The 22130-nt window shown below is 36.4% G+C and overlaps 3 protein-coding genes and 2 long non-coding RNA genes across 5 annotated transcripts; all 5 read right to left on the bottom strand.

The window, feature by feature from the left end:
• Window positions 1–209: 209 nt before the first annotated feature.
• Window positions 210–2292, bottom strand: LOC120122527. Its single transcript, XR_005516090.1, has 5 exons — window positions 2161–2292; window positions 1372–1835; window positions 992–1056; window positions 795–860; window positions 210–708 (listed from the first exon to the last, which is right to left on the bottom strand). It is a non-coding gene; the product is annotated as an uncharacterized LOC120122527 (long non-coding RNA).
• Window positions 2293–5031: 2739 nt separating this feature from the next.
• On the bottom strand, window positions 5032–5639 carry LOC120122528. The gene is made up of 2 exons (XR_005516091.1): window positions 5553–5639; window positions 5032–5283 (listed from the first exon to the last, which is right to left on the bottom strand). It is a non-coding gene; the product is annotated as an uncharacterized LOC120122528 (long non-coding RNA).
• Window positions 5640–6317: 678 nt separating this feature from the next.
• LOC120122525 (50S ribosomal protein L3-1, chloroplastic-like) lies at window positions 6318–7516 on the bottom strand. Its single transcript, XM_039141660.1, has 2 exons — window positions 7123–7516; window positions 6318–6644 (listed from the first exon to the last, which is right to left on the bottom strand). Exons 1-2 carry the CDS (start codon window positions 7499–7501, stop codon window positions 6385–6387), a joined length of 639 nt encoding a protein of 212 aa, XP_038997591.1. The 5' UTR covers window positions 7502–7516; the 3' UTR covers window positions 6318–6384.
• Window positions 7517–11507: 3991 nt separating this feature from the next.
• On the bottom strand, window positions 11508–13926 carry LOC120122522 (protein ALTERED PHOSPHATE STARVATION RESPONSE 1-like). Its single transcript, XM_039141655.1, has 4 exons — window positions 13269–13926; window positions 12990–13186; window positions 12651–12874; window positions 11508–12276 (listed from the first exon to the last, which is right to left on the bottom strand). Exons 1-4 carry the CDS (start codon window positions 13924–13926, stop codon window positions 11508–11510), a joined length of 1848 nt encoding a protein of 615 aa, XP_038997586.1.
• A 5960-nt stretch (window positions 13927–19886) lies between these two features.
• LOC120122523 (protein POLLENLESS 3-LIKE 2-like) lies at window positions 19887–21893 on the bottom strand. The gene is made up of 4 exons (XM_039141656.1): window positions 21605–21893; window positions 21301–21513; window positions 21052–21207; window positions 19887–20963 (listed from the first exon to the last, which is right to left on the bottom strand). The coding sequence occupies exons 1-4, from the start codon at window positions 21770–21772 to the stop codon at window positions 20112–20114; spliced, it is 1389 nt and encodes a 462-aa protein (XP_038997587.1). The 5' UTR covers window positions 21773–21893; the 3' UTR covers window positions 19887–20111.
• Between the last annotated feature and the right edge of the window lie 237 nt (window positions 21894–22130).

Below are 22130 nucleotides of genomic sequence, written 5' to 3'. Positions count from 1 at the left end.
TCATGTTGCCATTCCATTACTATTTTCTTGCATTTCCGTGTCATTGCTCACGGAAGTAAAAAAATACTTGAACAATTGAGTTCGGATTATAGGACTTATGGTCCTTTGCTTATTGATTCGCCATTGCTAACACGAAATAAATGGTCTACTCGAAAGATAAAGATAAAATAAGTTTGTTCAGATTTATTTCAGCTTTTTGGTGCCCGGTGATTATAATGTGGTTGACCCACAGGTCTACTGGAAACAAACATGTTGCATTGCAAGAAACTAAGCACAACCCCCCACCCAACAAACATGCCAATGCTTTTCTAAAACCCAATAACAAGCAATGAATTTAACTGTCCGAGCAGTTTTACTAACTAGAATGTTTGAGGGGCATTAATACAAAAATCGTATCCGAAACAGAGTGCGGAGGGAGGATGGCATTGACGTACTTCGTTTCAACTAGTTTCAATAAAGCAATCCTACCACCAAACCACCGGATGTGTTACTAAGATCCTGATCTGTCAGTTGGGTGACTAATATAATATCCAGGGCTTCCGGTACCTTCAAGTGCAAAGAGAAGGGGAGAGAGCGGGATGATGGGGCAAGGCATATTCCTTTTACGTTTCCCTTTCCCGATCACAATATCGAGCAGGCTTTGTTCTTTTTCTTCGGCTTGGGAGGTTGAAGAACTGTGATCGCTGTATCAAAAACCGACTTCACATTCTACAGTGAAGTCGAAACAAATCCCTTCAGCATAAAGCATCTTACACTACATGAAATATATGTAAATTTTATGAAACAACAGATACCTGCTGCGACTTTGCACTGCATTCAATATAAGCAGGTGCATCAATCTGCTTCCTCAGCTCCTCTCCCTTATGGATGTAGAAAGAAAAAAGGGAAGGGAGTTAGATAATTGCAAATAATAAAATTCCATGCAAAAGGAAAACAGGTTAAAACAGAACAATATTTCAGGAAAAGCGTGGACTGATACAAAAACCGGTACCTGGGCTGTAGAAATGGGCACAGCTCCAGGATGATCATCAAGGTACTGCTTATCGTCCCGAAGATCTGGCTCAATCGGGAAATAAAAAATGAACACTAAATTGAATATATAAACACATGCAAGTGAGAATCAGTCATCAGTAGATTACTCGCAACAACTCCATACAAGTCATTTATTATTCACTAATTTGTGTAGCATAAAGAAGAATAAAACTATTCAGAAAGGTTATAAATATAATAGCCTTTCCATTGCATGGATACCTAAAATACTACTCAATCAAGGGCAGTGCATGAAAGAAATTTTAAGAAGGGTATATAACAGCCGTTATTATCCGAAAGAAAAATATTTGCAGCTGAAGTGCACTTAATGGTTAAACCTACCAAGTTTGGTTCCAACAAGAACAAGCGGAACATCAGGGGCATAATGTTTCAACCCTGGAATCCACTGAAGTGTAGCCAAGGAAATAATTGCAAGTGAACAATAAATTGAAAGCCAGTGTGCAAAGCACTTCCCTTTGGTTGAAATTTTACGGAACTGCACAACCGAACCTTTTTAGAAAGGTTTTCGTAACTGGCCTTGCTAACGAGGGAAAATGCCAATATGAACACATCTGCGCCAGGGTCTTAATCTGTTATAATCCTACTGTCCTGTTGCCAAAATTACAAACTAAAAATCACCAAATAAAACAGAAAATCTCTACAATGGTTCTAACAATGAAAGTTTAAAAGAACTGAAAAAGGTCTATGAGCAAAGTACCTGCTGTATCCCTCGACCCCAGATTAACAGTACTCCCATTAACAACAACATTTGCGCTGAAATTACCGAAAACAGTTGGCACATAATCCTGTTTTAAACCGCGATGAAAAAATGTAAGACAAAAGGTAAACACATCCTAAACACAGCAATTCACAAATAAAATCAGCTCAACAAATGCTAACAACACAACAATTGCATAAAAAACAATCTTTCATGATAGAACCCCCATTCAATCCAAAATCAGACAGCAAAACATCACCTTTCAAAACTAAATAAAGGCATACATTCTCTACCAATTCATAGAAAATTGCTCATAACCAAGAAGCAAGACGATAATTTTTCTTAAAATAAGGAGTGCAATTCAACCCTGGACATTAAATTACCCAAAAAGGGGGAAATAAAGGAAAATCTACCGTAGGGAAAGTGTTGCTGGTATAAGAAATCAGCAAACAGGTTTTACCAACGGCACCATCGCCCACAGTCACGCACTTTATAAACCTTGTAGCGCTCATTTTCTTCTTTTTTCACGGAAGAGAAAAGAGAAAGAAAAGATTAGCCTCATATTAACACATGAGACAAGTTCGAAATACCTAATAAAACCCTCAAAAGATTATTATTTTGATTCTGTATTAATAGTAGGTGTATCTATGTGATTGTTTAGTCTTTTTATTTTGGAATTATCACTTACTACACTGTTATAATCATAATTATATTACTTGATATTAAATTAAAAATCTTTTTAAGAGTATTATAGTGTTTTACGCAATTTACCTTATAATTGTTAATAAACCTACTACTATTATTATTAACCTAATATCTAGCATTAAACTTAGTATTCTATTCAAATTTTTCAAAAAAAAGTTTTGAAATTAACAGTAAACATTAGAACGTATTTTATAAATTATAATCAATATTATTCTATTTTCTTAGTACCCCTCAATTCTCTAGCGTTTTATTGGTGCATGTTCTGTCTTCTTTGGATTCCTTTTTCATAGTTCCTCATAGCTTCGGCTATATATAATTACTTGAGGTCATGTCCTTCTTTTAGAGCCCATAAGGCGTATAGGGGGAGGGCTCGACAGAGTGGTGTCAAGGAGACTAGAATTAGAGTTTGTAGGTTGAATGTAGGCACATTAAATGCTAGGCTGCTGGAGCTGACCGACGTACTAAGTAATAGGAAAATAGATTTTGCACGTATTCAAGAGACTAGGTGGAAAGGGGCTCGCGCCAGAGAGTGTAATGGGTACAAGTGGTATTCAGGCGTAGATAACACTAGAAATGGGGTGGGTATCTTGGTATCCTCTAGGCTCAAGGAAAATATAATTGAAGTTTGTAGATACCGTGATAGGATCATGATGATTAAAGTTATTATAGAAGCGGAAGTGGTGAATGTCCTTTCAGTGTACGCCTTACACGTTGGCCTAGGGGAGGAGGAGAAATGTTGCTTTTGGGATTCGTTAGATGATGTACTTAGGAGCATTCTAGAGGACCAAAGAGTTTTCATAGGGGGAGACTTCAATGGCCATATAGGTAGTGCAATCGACGGGTATGACGGTGTTCATTGGGGTTTCAATTTTAGTAGTAGGAACGAGGAGGGGAGTACGTTGCTTGATTTTGCTACTGCACACGATATGGTGGTCATTAACTATTTCTTTAACAAGAGAGAGGTGAACTTGATTACGTTCCATAGCGGGGGACATTGTACCCAAATCGACTACATCCTGGTTTGAAATCGAGATCGATGGGCTTGTATTGACTGTAAGGGTGTGTTTGGTTCACGGAATGTAAGATTACCAGTGAGAATAAAAGATTACCAGGGAATAGGATTACTGGAATGTTACATTATTGTGTTTGGTTGGTTTGGCAGGAATGTAAGATTACAGGGTTTGGTTGAAGGAAAAAAATATTACTGGAATGTATATTTTACCAAATTGTCCTTGTTCTATAGTTTTTAACAAGTGAAATTCTAAATATTTAAATAAAAATTATTTATATAAAAATTTTATTTGTTGATAATATATTACTTGAGTATTTAAATATATCATGTATTATTTTAATTTTAATTAATATTAAATTTTACATAATTTATGTAAAAATATATTAAAATTTTACATAAACATTTAACTAAATTTTTATATTGTGAAAATTCTTCATAGATATTCATAATAATAAAAAGATGTAAATGATTTTTGTTATCTAAGAATTTTCTAGTCAAGTCGAGCTCCATTTCAGAATTTTCAAGTCGAGCTCAGCAATATTCGAGCTCAACTCAGTTCGTTTACACCCCTAATATTAGTTGATAATATGGAATGGGTTTTGATGAATTCGTTTAATTGGTCCATTAATTAAGCTCAACTTTTCCATGTACGATTTTGCACCAGAGAACTTAATTTCTATAGATATTTTAACTTTGGACATCCCAAAAACTGAAATTGAGATATATAAATAATGTATTAGTTTATAATAAGGAATGATTTTTTATATATTTGTTTAATCGATTCATTAAGTAAACAAACTCAACTTTCCCCTGTTCAGTTTTGCACTAGAGACCTTATTTTCTATAGAAAAATTAACTTTGGTAATAATGGCTGATGATATGATTCTTCAACAATCATTGTAGGAAAGCAGTGCTCATGACATCCTAATGATTGAAATTGAGGTATGTTAGGATATGTTTTGCTTTAGGTGATATGAAATGCATGTGTTTGTTTTGTCTTTTTACTCGTAAACCGGTAATACCGTTTGTAGAAGTTGGTAAGTCAAGTGCAATGTTCAAATACTAGCATGTTTTCTGTAGCTTAGAGGTTACTTTCTAGTAAGATCTGTTGGTTTTAGACAAATAAATGTGGCATGTCAAGAACACTCGATCTAGTAATGTTGAGATAATGATTGTAGGCGCCATTTTAACAAAGCTAGATAGAGGTTCTAGAGATGATGCAACTTTGAGTGATAAAGAGGTATTCGGGAAGCCAATCAAACTTGCAGGATATGGAGAGCACATGGAGGACCTTAAACTTTTCTATTTAGATCAAATGGTTGGACACCTCTCGGGGATGGAATATGTTTTCTCATTGGTTGAAAAGGCACAAGAAGTTATATGCCAAGAAGATGCTGAAAAATTACAAAAGAAGATAAGGTGTACAAAGTTTCACTTCAATTATTTACTAAAGCAGACTCATGCAATTACTCGGACTAATTGACCAATGGATTAAGTACAAGATATATTCTAAAATAAAAGTAAAAGAATAATTCCATCTGCATCACAACTCATTCGATCAAATCCCATGCTATGTATTCCTTGAAATAAAACCATAATACATACTAGAATGGCTCCAATTGCACCTACATGTTGAAAACATTTATTTACTGCCTATGTCCTGAATGAAAGTATTTCAGTTTATGGGAATAAGTTAACCAATCGCAAGTCTACATATTTACTTCAGGAGAGGCAAGTTCCTTGTTCCGCCGCATCAGTCTCGAAGTAGCCTCACCTCCCTCTTCAAGAATGGAGGCAATGCAAAAGCAGCCCTATGCATCTGTCAATAGAGAATAAATATTTTATTTCTACCATAAATGGTTAGATCACAAAAGAAATTACAGTAAAAGAGATCAGACTTTGCAGACCAAGATGCTAAGCCATCGAGAAATAAAATGGACCATCACTCTAACTCGATGGGGTTCATTTCCTTCCACAAAACGAACTATAATAGCTTCAAAGAGTCGATGTTCATAATAAAAGTAAATACCAGGTACTCTGTAGAAGAGTGAAAGAGTGAAAACTGAACTTGATGGAATGAGTTCTCACCTCAGAGTTGTAAAATCTAAGTTTTCTCTTATGATGGTAAGCTCTATCTAGCTTCTCAATAGGGTTTATGGGATTCAAAAAATCAACCGGTAGTCCCTCTGTGGAGCATAACAAGAAACCAATCACACCACTGTATTGCAAAAGAAAAGGAAAACAGAAGTCAAAAGTTGGAAATGAGATAGGCTATTATTCGAAGGCAGGTCTGCAATTGGTAAATGATACCATATAAAATTACCACTGTCAAAAGCATCATTAATATCTAAAAGAGAACCAAGGGGAAACAACAGCTTAATTAAATACCCAGGATAAGTTGAAACACTTGTTCATGTTACAGAGGACACCACCAGGCCTTAATGCTTGAGCTATAGCCTCAAAAAATGGTTTTTCAACAAGCTCTTGAGCAGGACCTAAATTACAAACCGGAGGAGTAAAAGCTTAAATGATGTTGAGTCTTAAAAGCAAAAATACCATGTAAATGTTCTTTAAGAAACCATTAATGCTGAAAATAAAATTTTATCAGATCATACATTACAACGTACCTACAGGATCTGATGAATCAACAATGATCGCATCATACTTCGCTTTTGGAACATGACGAAGAAACTCAATAGCTGTTAAGATTATATGCAAGTAAAACATCAGTTTGGGAATTAAAGCATCATGCTTGACAACGATTGAAAGTCTCCACGATTGAAATACTAAATTTCGAGTACAGGAAGTTAAAACAAAAAGAGTTACGCAGGACTTGCCATTTTTAAAGTAGCAAGACTAACCAAATTGAAATGAAGTACAATACATGAAACTAGTTCTTTGATATGTTCTTCCCAACAATCTAAGCCGGGGTTATACGTAGCAGATTTCCAGGCTTACCAGGGACAGCACCTTTGATCATCACGACTCGAAGCTCATTGTCGATTTTCACAATCTTGAGCTTTCTGATCTTTCTTTTGCTTCCTCCTATTCTGTCAGGCATTTTCTTCCCCTTGTACACGCGACCAGGTGTTGTTCCAGCACCAATAGACCCCAATGCTCTGTGACTCTTAGAACTATGAGAAATTTGACCTCTTTTAAAATTATGGCGCTTTATTCCACCTGTGTAAAAATTGGGGCAAAAATCATGTCTGTTATTACATTCCACCAATGGGGAATTTGAATTGCCAAACCAATAAGACCCACATTATGGCAAAGGAAGCTAAAGCTTTCAAATAAAAACCCTAGAATTCCATATCAATATGATAAAACAATGTGAAATGAGCAAAGAACATACTTAGAAGAGAATATACCAACCAAAAACACAGAGTTCGAATAATATATGTATGTATGCATGTAACATCAATAAAAAAGAAAAAGAATACACCCATTTTTGAACTCTGCAATTTAACCAACATGAAATTGAAGTCTGTGACACCAGCATATATTCATGATGAAGCAGTGAACCACATAATTAATTCACTTCAACTTACATATAAGCATTATATGTTCATTCATCAACATCTTTAATAATGCTAAAATCAAGCAATCTACCATTAATTGATCACCTTCAAAATACAATACATAAATAAAATCTAACCTTGAAATCCTTTCCCAATAGTGGTCCCAGAGACATCAACAAGATCACCTTCCTTGAAAATCTCCTCAACAGCTAACTTCTGATCAGTCTCAAACTCCTCCACACTTTGCAACCTAAATTCCTGCAAATGCCTCATGGGAATAACACCAACTTTCCCCAAATGGCCCATCTCAGGCTTCGTCAACTTCTTGTCTCTAACTCTCCTGTACCCAACTTGAACAACATCATAGTCATCGGTATCCGATGTCTTAACTTGGGTCACTATATTTCCTTCTTTGAAACCTACGACAGTCACCGGAACAATTGTTCCATCGGTTTCAAAGTAACTCATCATTCCAAGCTTTGTGCCCATCACTCCAATGCCTGCTTCCGTACTCATTAAGACTATATGCGAAGAAGACCTCTTTTGGGTAGTTTTGAAGGCAACTGAAAACTGGGTTTTTGTGAGTTTTGAGAGAAAAGAAGATTTGAGTGTCTTTGCAAAGGGATTTTAATTTTGGGAATTCCAATTTTGAGCCATAACCAAGTCGAAGAAGAAGAAGATTTTAGCCCGAGCGAAGAGGGAGAAGGATATTTTAGACAACGAGGATGGGAATAATGAAATACCTAAGGAAGATGGAGGATAGATATTCCCGAGAAAGCAGAGTAAAAAATCATTGTTGGTCTTAATATTTTCCTGGCACTTGGTAATGTAGCTGATCCAAACGTGGGGATATTTCTCCGGGAAAAAATATTCCTCCCAGTAATGAATTATACCCTGAACCAAACGGGGCCTAAGGTATTCCCTGAAGAGGCATGTGCATCACAACACAGATTGTTGGTTTTGGTGTTTCGTGTACGCCACGGGCGGAACACTCATAGGAGGGATAAACTTGGTAAACCTAGGATCATTTGGAAGAACTTACATGGAGCGACAGCTGATGACTTTAGGAGTAAGGTTTTTTCTCATACAGGCTTTGGTACTACAAACTCAAATAATGCAGATATGTTATGAAAAAATATGGCAAATTACATCAGAGAGGTGGGTAAAAACACCATTGGGTTGTCGACATGGAAGTTCAAGGAACATAAAGAATCGTGGTGGTGGAACGAAAAAGTCCAAACTAAGGTGAAGACAAAGCAAACTTGCTTCAAGGAGTTTCTACAATGCAATGACAACGAAGAAAGATCGATAGCTAGACAAAGATACAAGGAGGCAAAGCGAGAAACCAAGAAAACAATGGCTAAAGCAAAGGATAAGGCATACGAGGAAATGTACAAGAGATTAGACACCAATGAAGGACAAAACGACATCTTCAGGCTTGCAAAATCCAGGGAGAATAGGAAAAAGGATATAGGTAGCATTAGGTTTATTAATGACAAAAATGGTATTCTTTTAGTGAAAGATCATGATATTAAGAGGGTTTGTGGTAGTTACTTCTTTGGCTTATATAATGGCGGTGCCTCTCCCTATAGAGATAGTACTGTTGATGGGTCAGCCAACCATCATACTACGGCCAATGACTGCCCTACAAGTAGGATTGGGATTGAGGAAGTCAAAATGACTCTTAGAAAGATGGGGAGGGACAAAGATGTCGGTCCAGATCAAATTCCTATCACTATGTGGTTGGCCCTAGGAGAAGAGGGAGTTAAGTGGTTGACCATCATTTTTAATATTATTTTAGAGACTGCCAAGATTCCAAAGGAGTGGAGAGAGTCTACGGTGATACCAATCTATAAGAATAAAGGAGATCTCCAATGTTGTGGTAACTACAGAGGTATTAAACTACTCAGTCATACCATGAAGCTATTGGAAAAGGTGATAGAGGCTAGGTTGAGACATGTCACTAGGGTTTCAGAAAACCAATCTGGCTTTATGCCCGGCAGGTCTACTACGGAGGCGATTCACCTACTTTGACGGCTTATGGAGAAATATAGGGAAAAAATAGAGATCTTCACATAACGTTCATTGACCTTGAGAAGGCGTATGATAGCGTTCCCAGCGATACGATCTGGAAGACCTTGGAAACGAGACGGATCCCAACTGCTTATATCCGGGTGATTCGTGATATGTAATGTAGATCTACTATATATGTCAGGACTACAGTTGGCAACACCGAGGCATTCCCGGTGGAAATCGAACTCCACCAGGGGTCATCTCTTAGCCCTTACATCTTCGTCTTAATTATGGACGACATCTATTATGTGACACCAGACGGTGTTCCATGGTGTATGCTTTTCGCTGACGACATTGTCTTTAGTTGCTGAAACAAAAACTGAGCTGAATAGTAGACTGGTGACCTGGAATACTGCTTTGCAAGAAAAAGGTCTAAGGATCAATATTGAAAAGACAGAGTATTTATGTTCAAACTTTAGTGGGAACCAAAACGATGAAGATGTGGAAGTATGCATAGAAGGACACGTTCTTCCCTCAAAGGATTATTTCAAGTACCTAGGGTCTATGATACATAAAGATGGGGGTGTAGATGATGATGTTACACACCGTATAAAGGCGGGATGGCTAAAGTGGAGAGCTGCTACTGGAGTTTTGTGTGACAAGAAGGTGCCTCTAAAACTTAAGGGAAAATTTTATAGAATGACAATAAGACCAGTGCTGCTGTATGGATCAGAATGTTGGGCAATCAGGAAGGATCACGTAAGGAAGATGAAGGTCGTAGAAATGAGAATGCTTCGAGGGACATGTGGTAGGACTTTATGGGACATGACACCAAACTCTGCAATTAGGATGTCCTTGGGAGTGGTATCTGTATCCGAAAAATTGAAGGAGGAGAGACTACAATGGTTTGGACATGTCCTTAGGCGACAACCGTCGGATGCGGTCAGGAGGGTAGAGTCGATTACAGCCGACGGTGCCAGAAGGAGAGGACGACCAAGGAGGAAGTGAGTAGACTGCTTGAGATCTGATTTGAAGGATTTAGCCCTTACCGAGGACATGACCTCTGATAGAAAAATTATGGAGACTTAAGACCAGGGTAGCCGAGTAATGTGGGTCACAACCATAGGGTGTAGCATCTCTGTCTTCTTTTTAATGCCTTTGTAGTAATTTCCATGACTTTTACTTTTTATATGTTTCTGTCATTGGAATCTATGAAGGTTTAGAACTAGGGTAGCGGAGTAGTGTTGTCTTAGTTTAGGTTTTAACCATTTGACTTTATTCCTTCTCGTAGCTTGCTATCGATGACTTCTGTGTATCCTTCTGTTCATGTTTCCTCTTTTTAAATTTAGTCGGGTCTTACGTTTCTGTCTATATGCAGAGATTTTTACGCAGGGATTTATTTGCAGGGATTACTTCCCATTACAGACGCGCATATGAAGACTGCATATGAAGACTGTTCAACTATGTATTTATTTATTTATATATCCATTGTATTTTATCTTTATTTTTAATATTTTTTGACTGTCGGAGGTCTTCAACGGAAGTTGCTCTCAACCTGGCGTTGGGGGCAGCCTACTACCCAACCTCCCCCTTACCCCATTGCATATGGGAATATGATTTTGTTGTTGTTGGAGCAAAAGTTTGTTTATGTTTTTAATTACTTAGAGCCGATTGAATCGTTCATGGAGTCAACCGATTAAAATCAACTAATTTCTTCCCCATTTTCTTCTTTCTTTTGTTAAACTACATTAGTTACTGAATTTTAAAGGTTTATTTAGTTTTGTACACTCAATTATAAAAAGTTTAAATGTTATAATTATATATTTTGATCAATGTACTTTAATTCTTTAAATCATTAATAATAAGATTCATCAAGTGATCCTAATAGTTGAGAAAAGTATTATATATATTTTTTAAATATATAAATTTTAGTAATTTTGTTCATAAGATATATATGTACGTTATCAATAATTAATAAAAATTATAAACATATAATTTCTTGTAATTATTAAAGATTATATAAAATAATACTATTAACAATATCATTTGATATTTTAATACTTAAGTGAAAGATAAATGTTTTTATCATGAATCAATTGACCTTAGTTGTTAAATGATGATTATTATTAAAGTCTTTTAGTTCAGGCATAATATTTGGAATAGTTTACCCTTATTTCAAGGTGTCCTACGATAGAACCTGGATGTCCAGCACTCCAGCTAGATTGAAGTTTGAGGGTCGCTTCTTGTCTAGGGTTCTAAACAACACCGTGGTTGAAACAGAAGAATGAAGGGCCTCTTGATGTAAAAATAACCCTATAAACACATTGGATATATATAAAAAAGAATACCATTTTCTAAAGGCAAAAGTGTTAAAACGAGAGAATTTCAAAGCATTTTCAACATCTTCCAACCCTACATTCCTACTTGAATATCATGCTCTCTCTATATACGAAAACCAGGTTGTTTATTCATGGTAGAATCGTTTTCGTCCGGTATGCTCAGGTTCTTTTCAAGGGAGAATTCTCTTCACATCATGCTCTTGTTCGATACTCTTGGCTTGGTTGTATACGGATTTGAATGCTTGCATGCATACACTTGAAAACCCTACCATTGCTTGAAACACATGAGCAAACCCCATTTGAAGGTTGTTCAATGTAATTGCCCTCGTTACACTCACCGTCTTCTCATGCTTGTTCTTTTCCTCCTCCGCCTTCGCTCTCAACAAGTCCACCTTTCTTTTCTTTTCGGCAACTGGGTCCTTGTTTGTTTCTGGCACCGAAAATGTGCTATACTTACTTTCCAGTGATCTGAGCTCTGCAGCTTTCTTCTCAAAATCTTTGAATGCAGCATCTGCCTTCTTCTTTTGCTTATACTCCTCTGCTTGCTGAACCACGATGGCATGGATTACTGTCAAGAAGCTCTTGATTCCTTCAGATGCTACCTTATCCGGAATCCTGTCTTCCGCAAGATGCCACTCTTCGCAAAAAGAGTAAATTTTCGATTCCTGGCTGTTTCTTAAAAGTGGGTTTTTGCTGAACTGGAAAAGGCTAAGCCGGAGCCAGCCAGCAAGTGACTGAATGTAGTCTCGTTGAGCCTTGACTAAGTTGCAGAAAGACAAATGCCATTGCTGGACTTCAAGCTCGAGCTGGAGAGTCGATTGCCTGTGAATCTCGGATGTCGGCTCATTAGAAGGGATGAAGTTAAGGTACTTGAGCTGCTGAACTATGTGTGTATGAACTTGGTGGATCTCATACATGCTTCTCCACATGGACATCAATCTGCATAACAAGCAAAACAATAACATTACACCATGTAGTTATAACTGCAGATCAATGAAGAACATTTATCCCAAGTTTCACACGCATCAGTCAATCTAGTCAGTCAGATAGCTAAATCCCCAGTTTTGCAAATTTCACACAATCAGGACCATAGGATTATCTTCCCTTAGAAGACACTGAAAATTAAAGGAATCGACGAAAGATTAAGGCTAACCCTACATGGAAACCCCACTAGACTATATAGGATTATGATCCATTATCACCTCAACCTCAAAAACTACACACGAGTTCAATTCGATTCGTTTCATCTTCTTTGCATTAAAAGCAAACAACGAGTGTAACGACCAGCAGTGACGAAAAGAACCAAGACTAACCCTTTTACAAGCTCAAGGAGCTGAGGATAAAGCTCTGACTCTCTTAGTTTGATGATTTCAGCAGATGTAGTTTCAATGGCTTGTGAAGCAACCATCATTTGGGACTCCAATTTCTCTACTTCTTTCTTGGTTTTCTCGGTTTTCATATAGTTAGCTCTCTTCACCTCGAGCTTCCTCAGATGAGCCACCTTCTTCTCATGCTCTATCTTTATAGCCTCCACATTCTAAAAACCAAGAGAGACCAATATAATAAAACATTTCATTTTTCTCATTTTGTATGGATTTTAATGAAGAAGATGGTATGATTAAAACTTGCATGCACTTGAATGATGAAAATACCTTGACCTCCTGGTATAATTTCTTCTCCCAAGCGTATAATCTCTCTATGGTGGAAGAATGGCTGCTGCTAAGAACACCGCCACCTGCATCTCCAACGTTATTGTTCTCCCCCAATTTTCCAATTCCTTCCATTTTTTGATTCCAATTCCATGTCCATGTTGTTGGGGTCAGATTGCAGCTATAGTTGTACACTTTGCCTGCAACAAAAAGGGATCGGAATGGTGAAATTTTGAAGGAAAATGAGATGGAAAATGAGGCAATGAGAGAGATCTATTACACCTCCTTTACTTTGAGCTGAAGAATTGGAATTTGAGACTTCTAAAAGCAGCGAGAGATGGCTACCGGCATCCGCAGCTTTGAGAAAATACTCGTCTACCTCTTTCGCAATCTCCACCAGCTCTTTACTATTCCTGGAAACGACCATAGCAAGTTCGCTCCCCGTGTCTTTCGAGAACATCCCACTCACCACAGACGGCGGCGGTGCCACGCTCGCAACGCCGGTTGTAGCAGTGACAGCCGCCTCGGATGCAGACGTGGCAGCCTCCCATTCCTCCTCCGTGAATGACCGAGACGCATTAGCCTGTGCGAACGGATCCCAGAAATCCCAGCTACTCGATGGAGGAGGAGGAGGAGGCGGGAGAGCAGGGGAGGCAGTGGTAGTACCACCAGACGTCCAAGTGTCAGAACTAAGACTCATTGGCGGCGGCGGTGGCGGCGTTTGATGCACCGGCGGTGTATGATGGTGGTGATGGAGAGTGGTTTCGTTGCTCGAAAACTGAACCAGGGCGGAGCCTGTGGCTCGCAAAGAGCGCAGATACATAGAATGTGAAGCGGCAAGAGCTTGTCTAGCTTTAACCAGTTGTTTCACGTATCTCTTCCTGGCCTTGCAACGTGAAACAATCTCTTGTCTATGAATCCTCGAGTACCAACACCCCATTTTTTATTCTTGCTTACAGATCAAAACCCTTAATTTCCTTTTCTTCTTTTGCTTCCTGCAAATTTTCACTTAACGAAACAGTGAAAAGGAAACTGCTTTACAAAAAGAAAAATGGCTTCAAGGCTTTGGTCAAAAGATCTGTCGCTTTTGCCGCAGCAGCTTTCATTAATGGCGGACTCTTCTCATCTTCAACAAACGATCTTTCACAGCAAAGAAACCTACTTTTGTTGACACTTTTACTGCTTCGAACTTGAAACTGAAAATGTCTGTACTCTGTGATTTAGGAGTTCTGAGAACAACCAGCATCGGACGAAGAGCCAAAATAAATGTTTTCTAATATTCTCGTTTATTGACGAAATTGCCCTTTCGAATTGTACTTTTTCTTCTCTAATTACTGCAACATACCACCTTGAACCTGCAGCTGGGAACCCATTTCTGATATTATTTCATATGCAGTAGAATTGGAAATTTCTGAGGGGTGTTCATGTCATTTTCTCGTTTCAACGGCCACTGGAAAGCTTGATTTGAATGGAAAAAACTAGAGAATGGCGAATTGGGATAGCTTGATTTTAAGATGACCTGATAATTCCATGATAGCGTTATTTGCACTACAAGTCCTGAAATTATACTATATATTTTCAGCTAGTCTTCAATTTTTAAAACGTTTCAATTGAATCTTTAATATATTAGTATCACATCAATTAGGTATTTTATTCATTTTAAATATTAAATTCTAACTGAAAATGACAATATTAAATATGTTTAAAATATATAAATTAATATATGAACCATACGACTCAATAGTTAAAAGAATGTGATTATCTTTTAAAATTTTGAGTTAAAACACCGTATATATATAGATATGAGAAACTAGTTAGACCACTTTAATTAGAACGTTTTTAAAATTTTAATGGAAAGCAAGCTCAAATTCAAACAGGTAAAGTATTCAGAATTCCAAAATGGTAAAATAAGAGGTCTCAAGTGATTTACCGTTTTTAGGGAAGTGGGAGAATGTCAGGGATCAGTCTCAGGAGTAGGTGTGTAAACTAACTGAGTTGAACTCGAGTATTGATGAGTTTGACTCCACTCGAAAACTCTGAAATAGAGTTCGAATCGACTCAAAAACTTTCGAGCTTAAAATTTTAAAGCTCGACTCGAACTCGAAATCTTGAACTGAAGCTCGTAAGCAGCTCGAAATGAAAAAAATCTTAAACTTAACTCGATTGAAGCTTCAAACTCAAACTCAAACTTAAACCTTAAATACATATAAATCTTATTATATTTAAAAAAATCAATACATAAATATTAATATTATTAATAATTTATTTTAAAAATAAAATAAAATCTTAATATATTATATTTTTAAGCTTCTCACGAGATTTTCGAGTCAAATATCTTGTAGTTCATTAAAAACTAGAGTCGAGCAAGAGTCTATTCAATCCGAATATTTATCGAATCTTAATCTAATCAATCTCAAATAACTCATAATTTATCTCTGTCTCATTTACAACTCTACTGATGGTAAAAGAGAATATCTACATGTCCGCTTGAGACAAAATTGCCCTTCTCTTGCTTTTAGTCTTTTACAAATACAAAAGAAAGGCAACTTGTCAGTGTAGGTGTAGTTTAATAAATAAATAGGGAAAATTACCTATTAGTCATCTAACTATTTATACAGTTTCATTTTCATCACTCAACTATTTTTTTAAAAATGATCACTAAACTTACATTTTTTTTCCGCTTTAGCCGTCCCTGTTAAAGAATAAATAGAACTACTGACATGATTTTCTTTAATGATAACATGATATTATCTTATAATGACATGTCAGTATTATAATTATAATTTTAATGGCAAGTGACTAAAATATAACAAAAATCTAAGTTTAATGATATTTAAAAAATAGTTGAGTAGTTAAAATAAAATTGCAAGAATGGTTAAGTGACTAAATAATAATTTTACCGAAATAAATAAATAAATAAATAAAAAGTACGAGGCATGCATGAGTCAGTTCCACCATCTTGGTCTTCACAGTTCACACCATTTCCGAAACCAACCTTGCTTGGGTTAACATTTCTAAATTCTAAGCGCATTCAACGACCCCACCAAACTCATCACTTGGTTCATTCTCATTTACTACAAAAATAATAATGATTAAGAAGATGATGATAGGGAGTCAATTGAAATGAATGTTAAATAATCATTATGGATCTAATCTGAAATCTTATTTTGTAACTCTAATCACTCACGTGTCAGACTCACATGATCATGAATCATCCTTATACCTTATGAAGTTGCATTGTTTTGAAAAAAAAAATATTAATATATTAAAAATTAATTTTTTATACTTTTTAATTAAATAGGGCTTTTTTTATAAAATAAAAAAGAAAATGCTATTGTCACGCCCTCAGAACCTTCAAGTCCAAACTGTCACAATATTAGAGTTAAGGTCTGACGGGACGTGCTGTTTTAGACGCTTCTTGGCACTTCTGAGTATTCTTTGTGACTAAGTAAGTCTTACCTAAGCCCAGTGAACATGCAAACTCACTAAGGTTGGAACCAAACCCTCAAGGCTTCTAGGATGCGGAAGCTTTAACACCAACGTGACCACTCCAAGCCACTAAGGTTGGATTGTGGTGTGGAAGTGCAAACACAAGTGTGGCTACTCCTAGCCACCAAGAGAATAAAGAATAAAGAACAAAAGAACTAGAGTAAATGCCTTAGAGCTTTATTACTCTCCAAAGAGAATGAATGAATATAAATGAGGAGGAGAAACTATTTATATATAGTTGAGCTCCCATTCAATCAATGACCTAGATCGATTTATATCAACGGCTAAGATATATCTAATTAATTACAAATCCCTTAAATCAAGGAAACTCAACTCAATCCTAGCTAATTACATCCATTAGTATGATTCTTTCCTTGGATAGGTGTTCACATTGGATATGGTAAGATTCCCCTATAATATCTTCTTGATTTGTAGTCTCTTGTCATATTTACCGAGTTCTTGTGATCATCTTCAAATATGATGTCACTTTATTTTTCTGCACGACCAATGTGAACGGGTTCCACAATATTCTCCAAGTGATGGGCCAAGTTTGATGGCCTTGGAAAGTTCATACTCTGCATAGAACCTCTTTTTTTAGCATACACTTGCACCAATGTCCCAAACTCAAAGATCATGGCCCGTGACATTATTATCAAAATCTGAGCCCTCAATCTAAAAGATAAAAAGAGAATTTTAATCATTTTCCTTGTTGAGATAACATTTAGGTTGTGACAACTTTAGATGAAGAGTCAAAAATGATTAATCAATGTTCAGATTTTGTGATTCTACGAGAAGAAGAGGAGTGAATTTATCAAAATAAAACATTTTAATTTTTTTATTGTAACGACACCGAACAATATATATATATATTATCAAAATCGAACACTTTTGGTAAAGAGCATCTATGTGATATGTTTTTGCCTACGTGGTAGATTATTCGGGAGATTTTTCCAATGCCGATGTAATACATGTCCAAAAAGAAATGAAAATATTAATTCAAAAGTATACGAATTTTATTAAAAAAAACGTATGTGGTACGTGTCAAAGACACGTAATTACATGAGCATGTGTCAGGCGTACAAACAACGACTATGACACGCATGGATAAGCCTTATTTTTAATTATTCAATAAGTATATGTTTAGAAGACTATATTTAAATACTTTAAAAACCTCGTATAAGTAATGTGAGATTTGAGAATATTGACAAAAAATATTTATTTTGAGTTATTAAAGATATTTTTTAAAATTGATCATATTAGTATAAGTACGACAGTTAAATATATTTTTAGGTATTGGACCCCGTGTATTTTATAAGAAAACAATTATCTTTAACTGTCGTACTAATATGAGTCAAGTCAAGTTTAAGTACTATTTTTGACAACTCAAAACAAATAAATTTTGTCATCTTTGTATATGGTTTGAAGCTTCCATGTAAGCATGCCTTTGTTAAAAGGGTGCCATTTTGGTAAAAAGATATTGTTTGGGTGCCGTTTCAATCAGAAAAGTTCAAAATGTATTATTTTGATAAAATTGTCAAGAGGGAAGAAGTGGAGAGAATAATTCCAAATCATTCTCTCAATCTTGTAAAAGGTTTTATAATGACCTTTAATGTTCGTCTCAAGCTTATAGTTATGATAGTTATTTGAAAGCTGGAAGGATGAGTAGACCTAAATGTCATTAGATCACTTAGGCATGCAGATGATAACATCATGGGATTGTAATTGGCCAAAGGATATATAGCTCCGTAGGCTTTGAGGAACATTAGAGAATGTGAAACTTTGAAAGTACAATATAGCGTGACATGTGGAGAAAGTATTATAATTGTCTCTCTTGATCGAGAAAATGCCATATAATGACATGACCTTAGACTCGTGGCAGAATACATTCCTTATCAAGCTCTGATATGAAGACCTCTTTGTAGAGCAACCATGACTTTCATCTAGAGAGCATAGTGGATGGTCTAGTTTATTTATTTCAAAGGCCCCAACTGATACTAGATTTATAATTGAGTAGATTTATCTTAATCTTTATGGTTATTAAACGAACAATTTTTAGGTTGGGCGAAATTGTATCTACGTTTTTGTATATATTTTATGAATTTTTTTATCGTTTTAGTAGAATAATATTTTACTATTTTATAATTTTACCTAAGTCCACAATTAGGGCACATTATTATTTTCGTAACATGAATATATAATTTTTAGATTAGATGTAGTTATTTCTATTCCTATACACTACGTGGAGAGCACTCAATGCTAAGTTGCAGCGTAATGGAAACATCTCGATGCTTCATAAAGGGAAAAGATAAATTCCTATACTTATGACGGGGGCTTCTCTACTCGTTTTAGAGAGATCACAATATGATCTCTTGAGTTAGTATGGGTTGGAGGCATTTCTACACCTTCAACTAGAAAGAAGATAATTTGATGCCCTTAGAGGGGTCCAGTTGACGAACGAAGACTTCTTTGCTTAAAAGAAATGAAGAAATTCAAATTTCCTCTTGTTAGGGAAAAGACAAATTTAAAATTAGACGAAGTTGTTTCCACGCCTACACATATACCCCATGAAGGACTCTCAACACTTTTGTGGAATAATTTAGGAAAGACATCTCAACGCTTGGTATAGCAAAGACATCTCGACTTTTTAAGGTTAGTGGAGAGAGAATCTATGATCTTTTAATTTAGGATGGGGCGGAGGCATCTCTGTACCTTCGGTCAGAGAGGAGGTAACTTGACGCTTTTGAAGGAGTTTGGTTGACAGGCAGAGGCATATTTGCTAAGTAATGGGGAAGTCCAGATTATCCCTTGATAAGGCAAGGCAATTTTAAATTAGGAGGAGTTGTTTCCATGCCTAAATATATACCCTGTAGGGGACTCTCAACGTGTCACCATTTGATTAGAAGAAAAATTACACATGTCCATGACACATGTCAATGACACATGTCATCATATGATTGGAGGATTAAATATATTGAATTAATATAAAATTATGACCAAATTGATCAAATGTGTAAATAATGAAGACTAATGTAGAATTATACAAATTTGGTATCTATCAGTACTTCCGTTTAATGTTAACTATATATGATTTAATTAAGATTATTTAAATATTTAAGTGGTATGATCAATAAAATTAAAAGATCAATGATGAAAATTAAAAGAGACAATAATTAAGTTGTCACGTAGGTTTACCCTTAGTTTTATAGGATGTCGTTTGACACAACAACTGTATATTTTTTTTATTTCTTTTATTATTATTAAGTTAGCCGTGGGAGTCCTTGTTTCTCAGCTGTAGGAAAGTTCACATGAGATTCCTTGAGTGATTATTTCCTTATTACAAAATTCCAAAGGAGACTTTAGATTCGGATTTGCTGTAAAATTCATATACATATGTGGAATTGCTGTTCAATATAAGAAAATAGAGAAACAACTACTTTTCAATTGCTGAGATGAAATTACTATTATTTTGATGGATGTGTAACGAATGAATACATCTTGTGAATGCATAAAGGCGTCCCCTTTTGCTACCAGAATTCGGCCAGAGGGGGTTCGGAGAACAAGTCCATCTCCAACATAAAAGAAGAGCTTAAGAAAGTAGATTAGATTAAGACAGTTAACAATAATACTAAGTTAAGGTCAGGCTCTAGGACTCAAAGAAACAGTAATGTCTTGGAAAACCTTAAGCCTCTTGTCAATCTTCTTTGGAAAGAACTTTGGGGTTTGTGGCTCATTTGTTGGGCCAAGAACTGCAGCAATAATAGCCTCTTCAAAGTCTTTGCTATCTGGTAACAAATCGGCCAATTTGTCTTCAGATGAAGGGGACAGCCTTCTGGTCTTAATCTCAGGCTTGTTGTAGTGTTCTCCCACCATTTCATTCACTCTCATAGAGTTTGCAGAGTTCCCAGACCTTGTTCTTTTAAGGGTCTCATGCAATTGATTCCCCACAACTGGCTCCTTCACACACTTAGCTGAATAGAACGGCGGTGCATCGATGTTAAAAGCAACTGTTTTTGCATTTTTCTGCTGGGGAATCACCATCTGGTTTGGGATTATATTGGAATTGATGTTCTCGTCACCAAAATCATCATGTGCCAATGATTTGACTGCTTTTTCCGTTGGCAAGCTTATAGTATCCCTGCAAGGCTGAGGCTGCCAAATCGATGAAGAACCGAGGAAGGCGTCGAAGAGTCGGCTTTGTTCGACCCGACCGACTCCCTTATTCATCATCTCAGACTCAAGGTCGCTGAGCATCTCTTGTGCCCTCTCGTAGGCCTTGAGATGTGAATCAACCCCTCTCGGTCCATCGACCACCGCTGGTTTCACTCTTCGCAAAGTTTCTTTAGCCTCACTGATTCTACCTTGCTTCATCAAACAGATACCCAGATTACACATCTTGTTATTATCTGGAGCAATCGAAAGTGCAAGTCGATAAGCATCTTCAGCTTCGATATAGTTGTTTTGCTGCATCAATGCCCATCCCAAGTTTCCCTGAAACAGTACGAAAAAGAAAACTTCCATAATTACATGAATCCATATCAAGGAACAATGATGAACAATTGAACTTTTGAAATCTTACCAGCAACCGTGTTGCTTCTTGTTCCACAGAGACCTGGAACTTCTTTCCTTGAGATCTGGCTGTTTTGGTGCGTTTCCCATTGAAAGCAAGCCCTTGTTGAATCAAATACAGCTTGTGTTTCAATAATGCTATTTGGTCATCCAATCTTCCACATCTCTGTAGAATTTATAACAGTTAACAACCAATAAAATAAATCAAGTGAAGCAACTTGATGTGATTCTTTGAATTCTTCATGTTTATTAAACATACCTTGTAGAGATCTAATAGAATGTTATCGAGAGATTCCTGGGCTTGATCTGAACATCTACTACGCAGTGACTTGATAGCTTCAATGGCTTCCTCTGCTCTATTTTGTTGCTTCATCACAATAGCCATATCTTTCAAAGCACTATCCACTCTATCCCCTGCATTAATGGCTGCCCAAAACATAGGAATCGCCCTCTCTGGATCTTTATCCACCAACTGAATCAAGAAAAAACACCCACATAATAAATACCCATCAAAGAAAAACAAACAAAAACAATTTGAAAAAAAAAATACCCAGAATGCTTACTTGAACATTCTTGGCTCTAACGTAAGGAGTGTCGCCAACTGGGACTTTTTGGATGGCATGGAAGGAATCAGAACGAGTTCTCGAAACCCCAAGAGGCTTCGCCGGAGATGTTGGGGCCGATTTAGAAGGCCTGGATCCTGGAGGAGCATTCCACAAATCCTGCATCATCTTCGAAAATTCAAAATTTTCTGCGCCTAATCCCTATTGTACTTGCTTTTTGCAGTGATTTTCAACGATGAAGAAATATTCGTGGAAAATTAAAAGGGGAAGAAGAGGATGATTTAGAGAAGTGTGAAGAGAGCGCTTTTAGAGAAGAAGAGGGTTAGGATTTTGTATAAAAATATTTGACATTTCGACCGTTGGGGTTACCGTTTTGCGCACTAGCCGTTGTGTAAGCGTGGACTCTACAATAATTTAATTGTAACGAAGCTAAAGGAATATTCCCCATTTTAACCCCTAAATATCATTATATTTAGAGTTATGACTTGTGAAAAAACTATTCTTTGCAATTATACCCTCTAACAAG

Source organism: Hibiscus syriacus, unplaced genomic scaffold, assembly GCF_006381635.1.
Source record: "Hibiscus syriacus cultivar Baekdansim isolate YM2019G1 unplaced genomic scaffold, ASM638163v2 tig00110387_pilon, whole genome shotgun sequence".
Taxonomy (NCBI): Eukaryota; Viridiplantae; Streptophyta; class Magnoliopsida; order Malvales; family Malvaceae; genus Hibiscus; species Hibiscus syriacus.
Note: the sequence above shows the minus strand (reverse complement) of the source record. Positions and strands in the feature narration are given on the sequence as shown.

What these genes read in the sequence shown, in the direction of transcription:
- LOC120122523 (XM_039141656.1), bottom strand. Translation starts at nt 21,772, where the DNA reads ATGATGCAGGATTTGTGGAATGCTCCTCCAGGATCCAGGCCTTCTAAA. An exon ending in TTAGAGCCAAGAATGTTCAA is followed by an intron (nt 21,514 to 21,604) that starts GTAAGCATTCTG and finishes TTCTTGATTCAG; the next exon opens with TTGGTGGATAAAGATCCAGA. An exon ending in TTCTATTAGATCTCTACAAG is followed by an intron (nt 21,208 to 21,300) that starts GTATGTTTAATA and finishes TAAATTCTACAG; the next exon opens with AGATGTGGAAGATTGGATGA.
- LOC120122522 (XM_039141655.1), bottom strand. Translation starts at nt 13,926, where the DNA reads ATGGGGTGTTGGTACTCGAGGATTCATAGACAAGAGATTGTTTCACGT. An exon ending in TTCAGCTCAAAGTAAAGGAG is followed by an intron (nt 13,187 to 13,268) that starts GTGTAATAGATC and finishes TTTTTGTTGCAG; the next exon opens with GCAAAGTGTACAACTATAGC. An exon ending in AATTATACCAGGAGGTCAAG is followed by an intron (nt 12,875 to 12,989) that starts GTATTTTCATCA and finishes CTTGGTTTTTAG; the next exon opens with AATGTGGAGGCTATAAAGAT.
- LOC120122525 (XM_039141660.1), bottom strand. Translation starts at nt 7,501, where the DNA reads ATGAGTACGGAAGCAGGCATTGGAGTGATGGGCACAAAGCTTGGAATG. An exon ending in TATTGGGAAAGGATTTCAAG is followed by an intron (nt 6,645 to 7,122) that starts GTTAGATTTTAT and finishes ATTTTTACACAG; the next exon opens with GTGGAATAAAGCGCCATAAT.